Source organism: Carcharodon carcharias, chromosome 1 (assembly GCF_017639515.1).
Source record: "Carcharodon carcharias isolate sCarCar2 chromosome 1, sCarCar2.pri, whole genome shotgun sequence".
NCBI lineage: Eukaryota > Metazoa > Chordata > Chondrichthyes > Lamniformes > Lamnidae > Carcharodon > Carcharodon carcharias.
This window is the reverse complement of record NC_054467.1, coordinates 226007245-226027917: the sequence shown is the minus strand read 5'-3', so window position 1 is coordinate 226027917 and position 20673 is coordinate 226007245. Positions and strand designations below refer to the sequence as shown.

Here is a 20673-nt window from a genome sequence, read left to right as displayed (position 1 = left end):
TGATGTCCCTCGAGCTGGCAGTGAGTGAGATCCCTGTCGATGTGTGACGGGTTTGTGAGTGTGTGAGTTGAGAGTGATGAGAAGAGTGACTTATCCTGGTGGAACGGAGGAGATCATTCATCCTCTTTCTGTACTTTGTGCTGTCCTCTTTTGCGGACCGTTGGCACTGACGACCGCTGCCACTGCCTCCCATGCTGGATTTGTCATCTCGCTTGCTGGTCTTCGCCCAGAGCAGGGATAGGGAACTTCACACCGGCCCTCCACTGCATCCAGTAGGCTCTTGAGGGAGGTGTCACTAAATTTGGGGGCAGCATGTTTTCTCCCTTTGGCAACCATGACTTTTCACCAGTTTTCAATCCCTTAGACAATGCTAGCTCTGTGCAGGGGCACCCTTTAAATACGGCATCCGGATTACTGAAGGTCTGAAGTGACAGCGGGTCAGGCCAATCAGAGGCCAGCGATCCGGCGAGTTTCTTGTGAATGCATTATCAACGAGGCAGGATGTGCCAGGAATTGGACAAAACGGTGCAAAAGCCTGCCATTGAGGCTGGCGGGTAAAATAACTTTTTTCATGCCCACTACTGCACTTAATGCAAATCTGGGATGATTCTGTGCATAGGTTTAAACCAGTAAAAGATAATTTAAAGATTAATGTCAGGAAGCACCTCAACACCCAAAGATTAATCAATAACTGAAATGGTCTTCTATGAAGGATAGCGGAGAGAGAGCCTCTGGAATTGTTCAAATAACAGTTAATGCAGTGAAGATAGCAATGTAAGGGTGCTCTTGACAACTCCCAAAGTGGCATTGGGATCCTGATGCATGATTAGCTCATGTAATGCAAGCAGCACTTGCTGCATGCTCATTTGGATGACTGCTGCATGTATCCAGTGCTAGTTGTGCTGTTCACTGCCTGCATGCATCAGCAGGGGGCCCAAAATCGTAACTTGCTGGTACTATACCAGTTAAAGTTAGCCTGCACTGTTTAAAGAGACTGTTTAAAGGTGGCTGGAGCTGGTGCTGGCAGTCATGCAGGAAGTGAATCTGACTTCTGAAGCTGTGAAGAGTGACACAACATGGCAGAGAGAAAGGGATTCAAGGGTGTCAGCTGCCGCATTGGATGCCTTGGTGCAGGAGGGTGGTAAAGAGGAGAAATGTCCTATATCCACGAGGGGACCAGGAGGCATTCCAGACTCTTGCTTAAAAGCAGTGGGAGCATTTAGTCATGGAGGTCAAAGGGCCTAGATGCAGGAAGAAGTTCATTGACCTCACAGGAGTGGTCAAGGTCAGTGAATGCATCTTCAAATGCTATACCCTACCAACTGTACTAGTAACCTCAGCTGCTGCTCAGATTACCACATCCCCATCACTCACCTACCAACAATCTCCACTATCCAGGGCTCATACTTCACATTCATACATTCCACCGCACCCTCATACACTTATAGAACTTACTCTCTTACATGACAAGGTGGTGCAAAACTGGAGACAGCAAAGTCTAGCTGACTAGGTCAGGTGTGCCTGCTTGTCCTAACCTCCACAGAGGAGATGCTGCTGGCCATTATTGGGATACCCATTGCTGAAGATGGTGGTGCTGAAACCATCCAAGATAAAGGTATCCTTACTCCTAAGCCTTCTTCTCACACCTCACTTCTGCATCATCCCTCAATCCCTTCTGATTTACAAGCTGCAGATGGTATAAGAACGCATCGCTTACTTTCTCCCCCTCCTTTGACCACAAGCTTTCCCTTCTGTCTGTTTTCTTTCAGGTACCTAAGAGATGCGTCCTAGCCAGGCAGAAGGGAATGATGATGATGAAGACACAGCACTGTCAATTGATTTCACACATCTCATTGCACATAACCACCAGCATTCTTCTGCTGGCTGCCCCATTGAAACCCTCATCCGAGTCCTCTGCAGTACAGTCCGTGTATGGTCTCACTCTGTGGCAAGCTGGGAGCTGTGCTACTCTAGACCCCTTTCCTGGCTGCAGCCCACTTGAATGCATCATAGAGGATAGAGAAGAAGTTTGCATGTAATGAGACACCAGGCACAAAGGTTGCTAAATTTGCTGATGGCACAAAGATAGTTAGAAAAGTAAGTTGTGAAGACTTGAGTGTATCACAGAGGATAGAGAAGAAGTTTGCATGTAGTGAGACACCAGGCACAAAGGTATGGTTGCTAAATTTGCTGATGGCACAAAGATAGTTAGGAAAGTAAGTTGTGAAGAGGATGTAAAGAGGCTACAAAGGGACATAGATAGGTTAAATTTGTGGGCAAAGACCTGGCAAATGGAATATGCTGTGGGAAAATGTGAAATTTTCCATTTTGACAGGAAGAATAAAAAAGTATATTATCAAAATGGTGGGAGATTGCAGATCTCTGAGATTCAGAGGGATCTATGTGTCCTAGTGCATGAATCCCAAAAGGTTAGTGTGCAGGTACAGCAAGTAATTAGGAAGGTTAATAGAATGCTATCATTTTTTGTGAGGGGAATTGAATATAAAAGAAGGGAGGTTATGCTTATGTACAGGGCTTTGGTGAGATCACATCTGGAGTATTGTGTACAGTACTGGTCTCCTTATTTAAAGAAGAATGTAAATGCATTAGAAGCAGTTCAGAGAAAGTTTACTAGACAAATACTAGGAATGGGTGGGTTCTCTTATGAGGATAGGTTGGACAGGTTGGGCTTGTATCCACTGGAGTTTAGAAGAGTAAGAGGCATTTTGATTGATACCTTTAAGATTCTGAGGGGTCTTGACAGAGTGAATGGAGCGGATGTTTCCTCTTATGGGAGAACCTAGAAATAGGGGTTACAGTTTAAAAATAAGGTGTCGTTCACTTAAGATAGAGATGAGGAGAATTTTTTTCTCTCAGAGTCTTTGGAACTCTCTTCCTCAAAAGGCAGTGGAAGTCGAATCTTTGAGTATTTTTAAGGCAGAGATAGTTGTTTCTTGATAAGCAAGAGGGTGAAAGGTTATCGGGGGTGGTGGGGGGTGGTAGGCAGGAGGATATAATCAGATCAGTTATGATCTTATTGAATGGCAGAGCAGGCTGGAGGGCCCTACTCCAGCTCCTAATTCTTACATTCATATTTGTTCTCCCAACCCTGCCACTCCACCAGTGCCCTGTTTGTCAGCCTGCTGGTCTAGGCTGCCGCCACTTGAGATAGCACAATCCACAGCTAGGCCTTCTAGATCCAGGACTGCTTGAGGCTGTGCTCTAAGGCCAAAATGCAGTCTCCCCCACTGAAAATCAGCAACCTTACACCAGTCGTGCTTCAGAGACTGAGGCAGCATTGTGTAGGAGCACTAAGTCAGGCAATGATAAATGCAAGGGAATGCACAAGAGTGATTAGTTGACTTTTGTATACAATATGACAAGTTTTCATTTATAAATTTGGTTTGGGATGTTTATTTTGTGTTAGCTTTTACTTTTGCATTGTGGCCAAATGGGTGCTATGAGGTTGGTAACAGAGGACAGATGAGATGTGGGACTGCTGTTGAATGGGTAATTGAGGTTGTAGTTATTGGTACCACACTCGAAGTTCTTCATGGTAAACCTGGGCAGAAAGGGCCTATTTAAGTTCCCTCCTTCTTCTCTCTTCCGTTAGATTGGTCCCTGGGAGAGATAGAAGGTTGTCGTATGATGAAAGGCTGAGTAAATTGGCCTATACTCTCTGTAGTTTAGAGAATGTGCGGTGATCTCATTTAAACATACAACTCTCTGAAGGGGGATTGACAGGGCAAACACTGAGAGATTGTGCAGAGTTGTCCCAGATTTGCACTAAGTGCGTAGTGGGCGGGTAAAACAATGTTTTACCTGTTGGCCACAATGGTGAGTTTTCATGCCATATCGTCCCAAACCCATTGCATTAGTTATAAATTCCCAGGAAACACGTGATTTTTGATGGCGGGCGGGCTTTCATTCGCCCGCCACGCCATCACCTTGCCAGGTGCCATATTTAAAGTCCAGCCGTGTGCACACATCTCAGTGCTTCCAGCCCACAACTACTGCAGGGAAGATGTCCACAAAAGGGAAAAAGAGTGCAGGCCCTAGATTTAGTGACGGGTCACTGGAATACCATTTGGATGCTGTGGAGGCCCGGCATGATGTCCTCTACCCCCGCCCTGGCCACAGGTAGGGCAGCAGCATCACCAATCCAGCATGGCAGTGGCTGTCAGTGCCAATGTTGCACAGAAGAGGTTGGCTATCCAATGCAGATGAAGGATGAATGTCCCATCCGTGCAGCCAGGGTAAGGCAACCATCTCATCACTCTAAACTCACACACTCAGGCCCATCACACATTCACTGGCATCTCACTCACTGCCAGCTCAAGGGACATCACCACCCATTCTCACACACATATCTTCACATGCCCAAATGGCCTCCTCTCCTCACATGCCTCCTCAGTCCTCATCATCTTAAGGCCACTTGCATAGATCAAACTATGCCCCCCCAACCCCCCCCACCCCACACAACCTGGAGATACCCTCTTTCCCCCTCACCCTGCAGCCTCTTCCTGTGCCTGAGGCCACTTCTCCACCTCCCTAAGAAAGACCTTGCCCAGCAGCCATTGAAAAGCCACCCATATATGGCTGGTGTGGTAGGTACAGACCTATCCGTGAGCCCCCCTAAAAATGAGGTGGTGCTGTCTGTGAAGCCTGGTGCTGATAACTGCAAGTGCTGACCGAAGCAAGGTAGGCAAACAAAGTTCAGTCCACCAGGTCATGTCGCTTATGTACTGTTGTGAAACACGTCGGCGTGTTTTCCTGCTGATGTGGGCAGGCAATCCAACGGGAGGCATGAGTCCAGCAGGCTGGCCTTATAATGATATGTTGATGTATTACAATGAGGTTCCTGATGTCTGATGGCGGGAAATGTGGCCCACCATTGGTGGGCGGAGCGGACGATCACAAACTGGTTTCACGATGTCTTGAAACTGATTTTTGGCCTTCTCGCTGTATTGTCCGCTCATGCCACCGAACATGCCCGATGCTGGCAGGCATGTAAAATTCCAACCATAGTTTCTGCTCTCTGGGGAATCTAAAACAGGGGTCACAGTCTCAGGATAAATGGCCGATCATTTAGGACTGAGTCAAGGAGAAATTTCTTCACTCAAAAGGTTGTAAATCTTTGGAATTCTCTATCACAGAGGATTGTGGATGTTCCATCGTTGAATACATTTAAGGCTTGAATAGACAGATTTTTGGTCTCTCAGGGAATTAAGGGATATGGGGAAATGGGTGGGAAAGTGGAGTTGAAGTCCAAGATCAGCCATGATCGTAATGAATGGCGGAGAAGATTCGTTGGGCCATATGTCTCCTGCTCCTATTTCTTGTGTTCCTCCTCCTCCTCAGCTGCTCACTGATTAACTGATCACCCTCATAATGACAAGGTTGTGCAGCATGCAGCAAACCACCACAAATCTAGTCACTTGCTCTGTCAAATACTGAAGGGCTTATTCAGAGCAGCTCAGGCAGTGGAAGTTCTATTTCAGCATAGCAACAAGGCTTTCATTGTATATATTGCTGCCCACATGTGCGTGGCTTGTCCACCAGAGTCATCAGCCATGCAGGCAGGAGACAGCCCTGTAACAATCCTTTGGTTTGTCATTTGGCTCAAAAGCAGCTGGTGTAATGAATTGCCAGAGGATGGAGGCATCGTGACTGCTGCCGGTATACCAGGCATTGACCAGCATGATTCACACTGTATGGATGCATGGGAAGACAGTGGTGTAATGACCAATGTCACTGGACTAGTAATCCAGAAGCCCAGGTTAATGCTCTGGGGTCAAGGGTTCAAATCACCATGGCAGCTGGTGGAATTCAAGTTTAATTAATAAAAAGTCTGGAATTGAAAACCAGTCTTGATAATGAAATTATCATCAATTGCTGTAAAAAACCCAACTGATTCACTAATAATTTTTAGAGAAGGAAATCTGCTGTCCTTACTTGGTCTGGCCTACATGTGACTCCAGACCCACAGCAATATAGTTGATTCTTAACTACCCTATGAAATGGCCTGGCAAGATACTCAGGCCAAGGTCAAATAGGGATGGGTAGCAAATACTGGCCTTGCTAGCGATGCTTACATCCCATGAAAGAGTAAAACCAGGTGGACATTGAGGGAGTGGAATCCCTTTTGGTTCCAGTACAGGGCAGAGTTGACATACGATGCCGGCAAAGTGATGTGTATGCAGTCAATGACACCCTGCACCATGATGAAGACTGCAATCACAGTGAAGCAATGTGTTTACTCTGTCTGATTTTCTCTGGCAAGACAGTATGAAATGCAACTGGCTCTCAATGAATATAAAGCCTCAGTGACCTCCCTTATGGATAAGCGAATGGTAAATTGTGGGATGTTACAAATATTTCCAGCTCTAGCTCCAGTTCCAAAGGACACAGATGCATAAAAATACATCACCATGATCACCTTCACAGCCACTGGCATTGCCATCTTTGCCCTGCTTTGAGGTTGCAGCTTTGGCTGCAGCCGGTGGCAGATTTCAGTGAAGGCATCTTTACTGAGGTGCAGATATCTCACACATTGTTCCTCGCTAAGGGTCAGGTAAGAGAATTGCTCCCTGAACAGCCTGGGTGGATATGGCTTCCTGCTGAGAGCCCTCTCCCCTTCTCTTCTTCCTCCTCCTTATCCTTCCTCTTCCAGCATCTTGTCCCACTCTATCTGACTTCTGCTCATTCTTCAAGTTATGCTGTATTCAAAGGAGAATGTCTATTACTGCACCCATGCTTGGAAGCAACTGATTTGTGCAGAAACCTTGAAGTCAGCAAGAGGCCCTTCAACTTACTTTCCTACCTATCTTTGTGTCATCAGCAAATTTAGCAACGATATCATCCGTCCCTTCATCCAAATCATTTACATAAATTGTAAAACGCTGAGGCCCCAACACTGATCCATGTGACACACCACTAGTCACATCCTCCCATCCAAAAAATGACCCATTTATGCTTATGTTCTGTTTTCTGTTAGCTAGCCAATCTTCTATCCATGCCAATATGTTACACCCTACACCATGAGTTTTTATTTTCTGCAATAATGTTTGATGAGGCACCTTCCCAAATACCTTCTGAAAATATAAGTACAGCACATCTATCGGTTCCCCATTATCCACAGCAGCTGTTACTTCTTCAAAGAACTCCAATAAATTGGTTAAACATGATGTCCCTTTCACAAAACTATGTTGACTCTAGAGATAAAAACAAAAAAACTGCGGATGCTGGAAATCCAAAACAAAAACAGAATTACCTGGAAAAACTCAGCAAGTCTGGCAGCATCGGCAGAGAAGAAAAGAGTTGACGTTTCGAGACCTCATGACCCTTCGACAGAACTTGAGTTCGAGTCCAAGAAAGACAAGAAAGAGTTGAAATATAAGCTGGTTTAAGGTGTGTGTGGTGGGGGGGAGGGGGTGGGGGGGGGGGGGGGGGGGAGGGCAGGAGGAGAGAGAGAGAGAGAGAGAGAGAGAGAATTGGAGGGGGTTGGTGTGGTTGTAGGGACAAACAAGCAGTGATAGAAGCAGATCATCAAAAGATGTCACCAATAATGGAACAAAAGAACACATAGGTGTTAAAGTTGGTGATATTATCTAAACGAATGTGCTAATTAAGAATGGATGGTAGGGCACTCAAGGTATAGCTCTAGTGGGGGTGGGGAGAGCATAAAAGATTTTAAAATATTTAAAAATAATGGAAGTAGGTGGGAAAAGAAAAATCTATATAATTTATTGGAAAAAAACAAAAGGAAGGGGGAAACAGAAAGGGGGTGGGGATGGGGGAGGGAGCTCAAGACCTAAAGTTGTTGAATTCAATATTCAGTCCGGATGGCTGTAAAGTGCCTAGTCGGAAGATGAGGTGTTGTTCCTCCAGTTTGCGTTAGGCTTCACTGGAACAATGCAGCAAGCCAAGGACAGACATGTGGGCAAGAGAGCAGGGTGGAGTGTTAAAATGGCAAGCGACAGGGAGGTTTGGGTCATTCTTACGGACAGACCGCAGGTGTTCTGCAAAGCGGTCGCCCAGTTTATGTTTGGTCTCTCCAATGTAGAGGAGACCACATTGGGAGCAACGAATGCAGTAGACTAAGTTGGGGGAAATGCAAGTGAAATGCTGCTTCACTTGAAAGAAGTGTTTGGGCCCTTGGACGGTGAGGAGAGAGGAAGTGAAGGGGCAGGTGTTGCATCTTTTGCGTGGGCATGGGGTGGTGCCATGGGAAGGGGTTGAGGAGTGGGGGGTGATGGAGGAGTGGACCAGGGTGTCCCGGAGGGAGCGATCCCTACGGAATGCCGATAAGGGGGTGAAGGGAAGATGTGTTTGGTGGTGGCATCATGCTGGAGTTGGCGGAAATGGCGGAGGATGATCCTTTGAATGTGGAGGCTGGTGGGGTGATAAGTGAGGACAAGGGGAACCCTATCATGTTTCTGGGAGGGAGGAGAAGGCGTGAGGGCGGATGCGCGGGAGATGGGCCGGACACGGTTGAGGACCCTGTCAACGACCGTGGGTGGAAAACCTCGATTAAGGAAGAAGGAGGACATGTCAGAGGAACTGTTTTTGAAGGTAGCATCATCGGAACAGATGCGACGGAGGCGAAGGGACTGAGAGAATGGGATGGAGTCCTTACAGGAAGTGGGGTGTGAGGGGCTGTAGTCGAGGTAGCTGTGGGAGTCGGTGGGTTTGTAATGGATATTGGTGGACAGTCTATCACCAGAGATTGAGACAGAGAGGTCAAGGAAGGGAAGGGAAGTGTCAGAGATGGACCACGTGAAAATGATGGAGAGGTGGAGATTGGAAGCAAAATTCGTCGGGACTTGGAAAAATTTATTAATTTTGTTTCCAATCTCCACCCCTCCATCATTTTCACGTGGTCCATCTCTGACACTTCCCTTCCCTTCCTTGACCTCTCTGTCTCAATCTCTGGTGATAGACTGTCCACCAATATCCATTACAAACCCACCGACTCCCACAGCTACCTCGACTACAGCTCCTCACACCCCGCTTCCTGTAAGGACTCCATCCCATTCTCTCAGTTCCTTCGCCTCCGTCGCATCTGTTCCGATGATGCTACCTTCAAAAACAGTTCCTCTGACATGTCCTCCTTCTTCCTTAATCGAGGTTTTCCACCCACGGTCGTTGACAGGGTCCTCAACCGTGTCCGGCCCATCTCCCGCGCATCCGCCCTCACGCCTTCTCCTCCCTCCCAGAAACATGATAGGGTCCCCCTTGTCCTCACTTATCACCCCACCAGCCTCCGCATTCAAAGGATCATCCTCCGCCATTTCCGCCAACTCCAGCATGATGCCACCACCAAACACATCTTCCCTTCACCCCCTTATCGGCATTCCGTAGGGATCGCTCCCTCCGGGACACCCTGGTCCACTCCTCCATCACCCCCCACTCCTCAACCCCTTCCCATGGCACCACCCCATGCCCACACAAAAGATGCAACACCTGCCCCTTCACTTCCTCTCTCCTCACCGTCCAAGGGCCCAAACACTTCTTTCAAGTGAAGCAGCATTTCACTTGCATTTCCCCCAACTTAGTCTACTGCATTCGTTGCTCCCAATGTGGTCTCCTCTACATTGGAGAGACCAAACATAAACTGGGCGACCGCTTTGCAGAACACCTGCGGTCTGTCCGTAAGAATGACCCAAACCTCCCTGTCGCTTGCCATTTTAACACTCCACCCTGCTCTCTTGCCCACATGTCTGTCCTTGGCTTGCTGCATTGTTCCAGTGAAGCCTAACGCAAACTGGAGGAACAACACCTCATCTTCCGACTAGGCACTTTACAGCCATCCGGACTGAATATTGAATTCAACAACTTTAGGTCTTGAGCTCCCTCCCCCATCCCCACCCCCTTTCTGTTTCCCCCTTCCTTTTGTTTTTTTCCAATAAATTATATAGATTTTTCTTTTCCCACCTACTTCCATTATTTTTAAATATTTTAAAATCTTTTATGCTCTCCCCACCCCCACTAGAGCTATACCTTGAGTGCCCTACCATCCATTCTTAATTAGCACATTCGTTTAGATAATATCACCAACTTTAACACCTATGTGTTCTTTTGTTCCATTGTTGGTGACATCTTTTGATGATCTGCTTCTATCACTGCTTGTTTGTCCCTACAACCACACCAACCCCCTCCACTTCTCTCTCTCTCTCTCTCTCTCTCTCCACCCCCACCCCACACACCTTAAACCAGCTTATATTTCAACTCTTTCTTGGACTCGAACTCAAGTTCTGTCGAAGGGTCATGAGGACTTGAAACGTCAACTCTTTTCTTCTCCGCCGATGCTGCCAGACCTGCTGAGTTTTTCCAGGTAATTCTGGTTTTATGTTGACTCTACCTGATTATCTTGAATTTATCGAAGTGCACTGTTATAACATCTTTAATAATAGATTCTTCCATTTTCCCTACGACAGATGTTAAGCTAACGGGCCTGCAGTTTCCTGGTTTCTAATAATTGTAGTTGATGATCCCTTTAAATAGCACCAGCGGGGGTTTCTTCCTTAGTAGTTAGTTGAGCAAGGCCAAGTGTGGCTGTTAGCTGGAGCATTGAGTTTCAAATTGGCACCGCTGGTGTTAAATCAGTGTTGCACACTAATTAACATCATAATCTGCCTTCTCAGCAGCCATTTACTGTGCTCATGCAAATCCCCTCACCAATATGTTATTCAGTGTGATTTGCTCCAGAAGTATAAGTATGTGCCACAGAGGTCATTTTGGAGGTTTGAGGGCATGCATAGCATCCAATAAATGGACACTGATGCGCCCTAGATCTGTATGGAAGGATAAACCAGAATAACCAAATTACATCTTGAGTGTATCTTGTGATCTTTGCAAAAGACTCAAATGAAAGGCATTAAGGCAGTGTGTAGACAAGGCAGGGAGCACAGACAATCAGCAAAGACAGGAAATGTAGCACAGAAGTTGGAGTTAACCAAAAATCAGTTATCACATTCTTGAGCTCTCGGGACTCTCGAAGAAAAATCTGTTGGAGCCGGTTGGGAATACCAACTGGACATAACAGATTTCCACTGGAAATAACAGGTCACAACTATTTTTAACTGAGTGCAACTGGAACGACTGGCGATTATAACTAGAAGCCAGTTGGCCTCTCCACTTGTCCAGTTGGCATTAGCAGGGGCATTGGAACCTTAATGGAACCAGTTGACTTGTTTACTGGTTCAACAGTATAAAACTGGAATAATTAACATTTACAATGGAAAAACAGTTGTGATTCCACCTGCCCAGTTGATTTCAACTGCAACCATTTGAATAATACTGGAACCAGTAGATTTCTGCTGGAACAAGTTGACAGGCAAACTACAACCAGTTGGAATTAAGCGAAGCCTTTTGCCATGTCGCTGCATCAATTATTCTTTGAACTGGAAACTATACCAGTTGAAGCCAACTGGATTGACTTAAGTCAATAGATTGGCTGAGTAAAAGTGCAAGGCAAAAGGCATTGGCGTATCAGTGCACACTTTCACATCAAGTTTGCAATGTGTTACAAAGAGCACAAGATATTTACCTCCTCACCTCACATATGAATATGTTACACAGATACAGTAGGAGGAAGTGACACGTGTCTTAACTTCAACACAATGAAGACGAAGGAAAGAAAAGATTATGTAGATGATGTCCTTTAGAGAAGGTAATCTGTTGTCCTTATCCCCTCTGGCCTATTTATGACTCCAGACCCACAGCAAAGCGATTGACTCTTAACTGGTCTCTGAAATGGTCTAGAAAGCCATTCAGTTGTATTCAAAAGGGTGGCTTAACCTGCAGCTTTGCAAGGCCAAGAATGGGCAATACATGCTGGGCTTATCAACAGTGCCCATATCCCATGAATATATATGAAAAAATCAGCATATTTGGAGCTTAGCAACAACAAGGATATTGGGTATTGAATGAGAGGATAGATAGATTAACACTGAAGTAATGAGAAGGAGGGCATGTATGGTTTGCATGCACAAACCTTAGAGGTATAAACACCGAAACAAAGGTGAATTATGGATTACAGTGAGCATCCATATATTTCCCTTTAAGACATTTAGAGGTATGCAGCAAAGTGGATGAGAGGCCTTTGATTTCAAACCTTATCCTTACATTTCTCGATATCAGTGATCTCACTAGGGTAGATTTCAATTTCAGTCTTGCCATCTGCTTCATCCTTGCAGAGCCATCGGTGAGCAGGGAACATGTACTCCTTCCCATGTGCTGGAACCTTAACCTGAACGCTGTCCAGGAACCAACCAGCTCTCAGTCCCACATTATCATGTCCAATCAATAAACGGTTTACCTTTCCAAAAAAAAAAGGTTAAAAACATGAAACGAGTGAGGCTATTTGGCCCTTTAACCATCTTCTTTGTCATAGCACCTAACCCACTCTAATCTACTGACGGAAAGTTTCAACAGATATGCTCTCTGATTCTGAAATGTAATCAAGCAAAATAGTAAAGTATTTCTCTATTGTCACAGCTCCACTATGTACTGTCCTTCTGAGGCAACACACAACCAGCCCCAACACAAGTGGCACAGAACCTATTGAATTCATGGAATATTTTGCCTCAATTTATACCTAGTCTTATGACTTGTTTGCATAACTTGCTGTGAATGGGAGATAGCTTGTTCATTCCATTTCCCACACCAAGGGCATAATTTAATGCCCTCTCCAGTGGCAGGTTTGGTGGTGGAGGGACATGTAATCAGGCAGGAAGGGGTAGGAAGGGACCCTGCTGCCTTCCTGCCTCTTCCTCAAAAGTTCTGATGGTGGGAAGGCTTGTGGATGGCCTTCCCTCCCCACCACCAATTGAGGCCCTTAATTGGGCAATTAACACCCACATAAGGGCCTTATCCTGCTGCCGCTCATATTCACCTTGTGGTAGGCAGGGGGTTTGCCATGCTGGGTGCACAACAAACAAAGTTGTGTGCGTTCGCTTGCCGGCTCCCAGGAGGGGTCCCTTGTTCAAAAGCACTCAGTGCCTGATTTAAGGTCCTAACACTGGGAAGGATGGGGCCCACTGAGAGCCAGCTCCCCTATCCTTGCTGGTGGCATTCCCTCCCCCTTCCTGCTCCCACCTCCTGTGGCCCGCACTCTGGGGCCCATCCTGCCATCACTCAGAGCAGCACAAACTGTAGGTGCATTTCTAAAACAGAGAAAGGTGAAAGGTGGCAATAGAGGGAGAGTTGGAGACCAGTGGTGAGAATTACTTAGTGTGTTTGAAAGTCAAGCTACCATTAGTATTATTATGGTTGCTGCTTATTAGAAATGTGTAAATTTAACATTTGGTGGTGGCATAAAATGAATGATAGATTGGCTGCCCTTAATAAACCTGCTTGAATTCCTTACAATTGTCTGCATTGCTGATCCAATATTGCCTGTTTATATCATGCCCAAAAATGAAAATTCCCCCGAGAGTTTAAGATTAAAATAGATATACAAAGTTATTCTATTTTGTTTATAACCTCAAAATTCATTGTTATCAGTGGTAAGCAAGGATGTTTGGAAGTTAAATTTTGTCTTGGTGAGTATTTAACCTTTGGTGGAAAGGACTGGTTGTAGTATTTAATACAATCAGCTAGAAATTCCTCTTGTCCTTATTAACAAACAAATGTTAAATGCACTTGAATGGCAGTCATCTTTCCATGATGTTAGTCCCTTTAAAATAAATGGGTTGATGGTTGCATTACAATAGCAGGCAAAAAAAAATCGTATAACTCATTAAGTGTTTGCTCACTAATATGGCCAATAATAATTTCCCAGAACAAAAAAAGACAGTAAAAGCTGGGAAATAAGAATACTCGTCTGAACTGTTCATTTATACCTTAAAATCGAATATCAGTAAAAACTGGGAAATAAGAGTGCTGGTCCGAACTGTTTTTTGCCTTCTGGGTTATAGTTTTATATTGTGTAATTGCATGTGTCTCTAGCCGAGAGAGGATATCTTGGACATAATGCTGTCATTCACTTAATAAACTCCTAGTCAGAGTGCAAATAGTCAGCAAATTAGAGAATATCTCAGAGGTACACTCCACAATCAGCACCGAGATCTACTTACTTTTCCAATATCCATTGTGTCAATGATGAAAATGTCTACGCGGCCTTGTTCAAAGTAATTTCCCAAGTCATTGTCAGAAATGGCTAGGGAATGCTTGCTGGTGTCTCCCTTCTCTCCATACAGTTTGATGAAAACTTTTGAATCACTGCTGGCTCCAGGCACACTTCCTGTCTTCACAACAATATGGTAACGGATATCTGAAAATTCCATCCGAGGAACAATATTCAACAAAAGATGACAGCTTCATAGGTTCAAGAAAAAAATGTAACAATAACCTTAGGATATCCTAAAGTGCTTTAGGAACAACTGGTTAAGTCACTCAATGCCTGGTTAACTGGACAAATTTGTAACTGAAAACCATAATTGTAAATCTACAACCTGCACAGTTAAACAGTGGAAGTCCGAAGCTATTGTCTTCGATCCCTGGCACATACTCTGTTGCCTAGTCCTGACCACATTCTGAGGTTGAACCACCCATTGCAACCTCATCATCTTTATTGACTGTGAGCTGAGCTTCCAACCTTATATTCTCTCCATTGGACTGCTTGCTCCAAAAACAACCTACAATGACTCCCAAACAAAAACACAAAATGCTGGAAAAACTCAGCAGGTCTGGCAGCATCTGTGGAGACAGAAACAGAGTTAACGTTTCAAGTTCGTATGACCCTTCTTCAGAGCTGGTCATACGGTCTCCTTAGCATCCTTAAAACCTAACTCTTTGGTCATGGTTCTATTATCTCCTTATATGGCTTGATATCAAATTTTGTTTGATAAGAGCTCCTGTGAAATGTCTTGGAATGCTATGTAAATCTAAGTTGTTGTTGAACTCCAGTTTACGTAATTAAGTAGCCTCTCATTGGTTTCAGGTGGCCTGGGTTGTTCATCCTTTTAAAGGCCCAATTGAAAATTGCATCAGACAGGACTTGGGCATTAATGGGGTGGCCCAGGTGCAACACCCAACCCTCTGACCACCACCTACATCACTCCCACATGTTCAATTGTTGTCTGCCCATATAGAAACATAGAAACTAGGAGCAGGAGGATGCCATTCAGCCCTTCGAGCCGGCTCTGCCATTCATTATGATCATGGCTGATCATCCAACTCAATTGCCTGCTCCCACTTTCTCCCCATATCCTTTGATCCCTTTCACCCCAAGAGCTATATTAACTCCTTCTCGTTTTGGCCTCAACTACTTTCTGTGGTAACGAATTCCACAGGCTCACCACTCTCTGGGTGAAGAACTTTCTCTTCATCTCAGTCCTAAATGGTCTACCCCATATCCTCAGACTGTGACCCCTGGTTCTGGACTCCCCCACCATCGGGAACATCCTTCCTGCATCTACCCTGTCTAGTCCTGTTAGAATTTGATAGGTTTCTATATTTTAGCCAAGTAACAGGTGACTGGCTGGTTGTTGAAATTTGGCCCCTTACACTCAATTTCCTGGCTCTGGTAACACACAATTCTCCAGTGTCAGTGGACTGCAGCTGCTCTGAGGTCTTCTGATGGGGCTACATGGAATGTGGTTAGAGAAACAGAAGGAGCAGAGAAGCAAAAACTCTTTTATGCTTCAAAGGCGTCACGCAGTCAAACATGGTAGTTATATTTTCAGAATTGTCTCTTTGGGCTGCTGCAACATCTATGCTATACAAGTTAAACCATGCTAGAGAGGCTTTAAATAAAAATTCCCCCTTAGGTGACACCTCCGCCTTAAATAGATACTCTTCACTGTGGGTACACCTATTTAAAGTGATGTGGCACATTCCCTTAAAAAAATCCTCCTTTAAAGGTAACCTCCCTGTTGAAGTGAGCAAGCCCCTTTATGAAGGAAGAAATTTGGTTGACTCAAATTTGAAAAGTTCAGACAAAAACCTTACTTACTTTTAAGCATCTGTGCATCGCCTGCTGGAACCAGCTCTCGAACAATTTGCCCATCATCTTCACCTTTATCCAGCCACCTGGTGATAAATAGTAATTTATTTTTTATCTTTACTCCACCTTTTGCTAAAACCTTTTTCTTTTGCCGCTCCCTGACCCCATTCAGAAACACACACTGCACAGAGATGCAGACACACTATTATCCTTTAAGATGGATTAGTAACCTGTAACACGGGAAATCCACAGCCTGTGACTCAGGAGCTCCTTCTTCTTTCACGACCACCTTGTCCAGGTACCAGCCACAGCTTCCACCTCTCCCGTCATGTCCTATTCGCACCCTTGTCACTTTCTTCAGACTTACTGCCTCAATGATAAACTCATCTGCCTGAAAATAGGCAAGACAGCAAGATATTGATAGTCTGAAAACTTATAATGGGTAAATTAGGGTAAAAACATCAACACTGGGTAAATCAGGGCATAGACAGACTGGGTAAGGCTAGGTATAGACAGACCGGGTAAATCAGAGTAAAGACAGACTGGGTAAATAATCAGAGTTTAGAGAGAATGAGTAAATCAGGGTTTAGACAGACTGGATAATTAATCAGGGTATAGACAGACTGAAGAAATATTCAGGGTTTAGACAGACGGTAAATAGTCAAGTTATTGACAGACTGGGTGAACGATCAGGGTATAGACAGTCTGGGTAAATAATCAGATTATAGACAGACCGGGTAAATAATCAGGAGATAGACAGGCTGGGTAAATAATCAGAGTACAGACAGCCTGGGTAAATAATCAGAGTATAGACAGGCTGGGTAAACAAACAGAGTTTAGACAGACAGGGTAAGTTATCAGGGTATAGACAGACTGGGTAAATAATCCGGGTTTGGACAGACTGAGGAAATAATTAGGGTACAGACAGACTGGGTAAATAATCAGAGTATAGATAGACTGGGTAAATAATCAGGGTTTAGACATACTGGGTAAATCAGGGTATAGACAGACTGGGTAAATAATCAGAGTACAGACAGACTGAGGAAATAATCAGGGTTTAGACAGACAGTAAATAGTCAAGTTATTGACAGACAGGGTAAATAATCAGTGTATAGACAGACTGGGTAAATAATCAGGGTATAAACAGGCTGGGTAAATAATCAGAGTATAGACAGACTGGGTAAATAATCAGGGTATAGACAGACTGGGTAAATAATCAGGGTATAGACAGACTGGGTAAATAATCAGGGTATAGACAGACTGGGTAAATAATCAGGGTATAGACAGACTGGGTAAATAATCAGAGTACAGAAAGACTGGGTAAATAATCATGGTTTAGACATACTGGGTAAATCAGGGTATTGACAGACTGGGTAAATAATCAGAGTATAGACAGTCTGAGTAAATAATCAGGGTATAGACAGACTGGTTAAATCAGGGTATAGACAGACTGGGTAAATCAGGGTATAGACAGACTGGGTAAATAATCTGGGTTTGGACAGACTGAGGAAATAATCAGGGTATAGACAGACTGGGTAAATAATCAGGGTATAGACAGACTGGGTAAATAATCAGAGTATAGATAGACGGGGTAAATAATCAGGGTTTAGACATACTGGGTAAATAATCAGGGTATAGACATACTGGGTAAATAATCAGGGTATAGACAGACTGAGGAAATAAACAGGGTTTAGACAGACGGTAAATAGTCAAGTTATTGACAGACAGGGTAAATAATCAGGGTATAGACAGACTGGGTAAATAATCAGGGTGTAGACAGACTGGGTAAATAATCAGGGTGTAGACAGACTGAGGAAATAATCAGGGTATAGACAGACTGGGTAAATAATCAGGGTATAGACTGACTGGGTAAATAATCAGAGTATAGACAGACTGGGTAAATAATCAGGGTATAGACAGACTGGGTAAATAATCAGGGTGTAGACAGACTGAGGAAATAATCAGGGTATAGACAGACTGGGTAAATAATCAGGGTATAGACAGACTGGGTAAATAATCAGAGTATAGACAGACTGGGTAAATAATCAGAGTATAGACAGACTGGGTAAATAATCAGAGTATAGACAGACTGGGTAAATAATCAGGGTATAGACAGACTGGGTAAATAATCAGGGTATAGACAGACTGGGTAAATAATCAGAGTATAGACAGACTGGGTAAATAATCAGAGTATAGACAGACTGGGTAAATAATCAGGGTATAGATAGACTGAGGAAATAATCAGGGTATAGACAGACTGGGTAAATAATCAGGGTATAGATAGACTGAGGAAATAATCAGGGTATAGACAGACTGGGTAAATAATCAGGGTATAGATAGACTGAGGAAATAATCAGGGTGTAGACAGACTGGGTAAATAATCAGGGTATAGACGGACTGGGTAAATAATCAGGGTATAGACAGATTGGGTAAATAATCAGGGTATAGACAGACTGGGTAAATAATCAGAGTACAGAAAGACTGGGTAAATCATCATAGTTTAGACATACTGGGTAAATCAGGGTATAGACAGACTGGGTAAATAATCAGGGTATAGACGGACTGAGGAAATAATCAGGGTTTAGACAGACTGGGTAAATAATCAGGGTATAGACAGGCTGGATAAATAATCAAGGTTTAGACAGACTGGGTAAATGATCAGGGTATAGACAGACTGGGTAATTAATCAGAGTATTGACAGATTGGCTAAATAATCAGGGTAAAGACAGACGGGGAAAATAATCAGGGCATAGACAGACGGGGAAAATAATCAGGGTATAGACAGACTGGGTAAATCAGGGTATAGACAGACTGGGTAAATAATCAGGGTATAGACAGACTGAGGAAATAAACAGGGTTTAGACAGACTGGGTAAATAATCAGGGTATAGACAGGCTGGATAAATAATCAGGGTTCAGACTGACTGGGTAAATGATCAGGGTATAGACTGACTGGGTCATTAATCAGAGTATTGACAGGTTGGCTAAATAATCAGGGTATAGACAGACGGGGAAAATAATCAGGGTATAGACAGACTGGGTAAATCAGGGTATAGACAGACTGGGTAAATAATCAGGGTATAGACAGACTGGGTAAATAATCAGGGTGTAGACAGACTGGGTAAATAATCAGGGTATAGACAGACTGGGTAAATAATCAGAGTATAGACAGACTGAGGAAATAATCAGGGTGTAGACAGACTGGGTAAATAATCAGGGTATAGACAGACTGGGTAAATAATCAGAGTATAGACAGACTGAGGAAATAATCAGGGTGTAGACAGACTGGGTAAATAATCAGGGTATGGACAGACTGGGTAAATAATCAGGGTGTAGACAGACTGAGTAAATAATCAGGGTATAGACAGACTGGGTAAATAATCAGAGTATAGACAGACTGAGGAAATAATCAGAGTATAGACAGACTGGGTAAATAACCAGGGTATAGACAGACTGGGTAAATAATCAGAGTATAGACATACTGGGTAAATCAGGGTATAGACAGACTGGGTAAATAATCAGGGTATAGACGGACTGGGTAAATAATCAGGGTATAGACAGACTGGGTAAATAATCAGGGTATAGACAGACTGGGTAAATAATCAGAGTACAGAAAGACTGGGTAAATAATCATGGTTTAGACATACTGGGTAAATCAGGGTATTGACAGACTGGGTAAATAATCAGAGTATAGACAGTCTGAGTAAATAATCAGGGTATAGACAGACTGGTTAAATCAGGGTATAGACAGACTGGGTAAATCAGGGTATAGACAGACTGGGTAAATAATCTGGGTTTGGACAGACTGAGGAAATAATCAGGGTATAGACAGACTGGGTAAATAATCAGGGTATAGACAGACTGGGTAAATAATCAGAGTATAGATAGACGGGGTAAATAATCAGGGTTTAGACATACTGGGTAAATAATCAGGGTATAGACAGACTGGGTAAATAATCAGGGTATAGACAGACTGAGGAAATAAACAGGGTTTAGACAGACGGTAAATAGTCAAGTTATTGACAGACAGGGTAAATAATCAGGGTATAGACAGACTGGGTAAATAATCAGGGTGTAGACAGACTGGGTAAATAATCAGGGTGTAGACAGACTGAGGAAATAATCAGGGTATAGACAGACTGGGTAAATAATCAGGGTATAGACTGACTGGGTAAATAATCAGAGTATAGACAGACTGGGTAAATAATCAGGGTATAGACAGACTGGGTAAATAATCAGGGTGTAGACAGACTGAGGAAATAATCAGGGTATAGACAGACTGGGTAAATAATCAGGGTATAGACAGACTGGGTAAATAATCAGAGTATAGACAGACTGGGTAAATAATCAGAGTATAGACAGACTGGGTAAATAATCAGAGTATAGACAGACTGGGTAAATAATCAGGGTATAGACAGACTGGGTAAATAATCAGGGTATAGACAGACTGGGTAAATAATCAGAGTATAGACAGACTGGGTAAATAATCAGAGTATAGACAGACTGGGTAAATAATCAGGGTATAGATAGACTGAGGAAATAATCAGGGTATAGACAGACTGGGTAAATAATCAGGGTATAGATAGACTGAGGAAATAATCAGGGTATAGACAGACTGGGTAAATAATCAGGGTATAGATAGACTGAGGAAATAATCAGGGTGTAGACAGACTGGGTAAATAATCAGGGTATAGACGGACTGGGTAAATAATCAGGGTATAG

At 43.9% G+C, this 20673-nt stretch overlaps 1 protein-coding gene across 1 annotated transcript in view; it reads right to left on the bottom strand.

Moving 5' to 3' along the window:
• Positions 1 to 20673, bottom strand: part of loxhd1a (lipoxygenase homology PLAT domains 1a) — a 287997-nt gene that overhangs the window by 105279 nt on the left and 162045 nt on the right. Inside the window, exons 19-22 of the mRNA XM_041183529.1 lie at positions 16183 to 16343; positions 15962 to 16038; positions 14082 to 14278; positions 12130 to 12322 (exon numbers count right to left, since the gene is read on the bottom strand). Coding sequence (XP_041039463.1) covers positions 12130 to 12322; positions 14082 to 14278; positions 15962 to 16038; positions 16183 to 16343 — 628 coding nt within the window. The remainder of the gene's footprint in view (positions 1 to 12129; positions 12323 to 14081; positions 14279 to 15961; positions 16039 to 16182; positions 16344 to 20673) is intronic.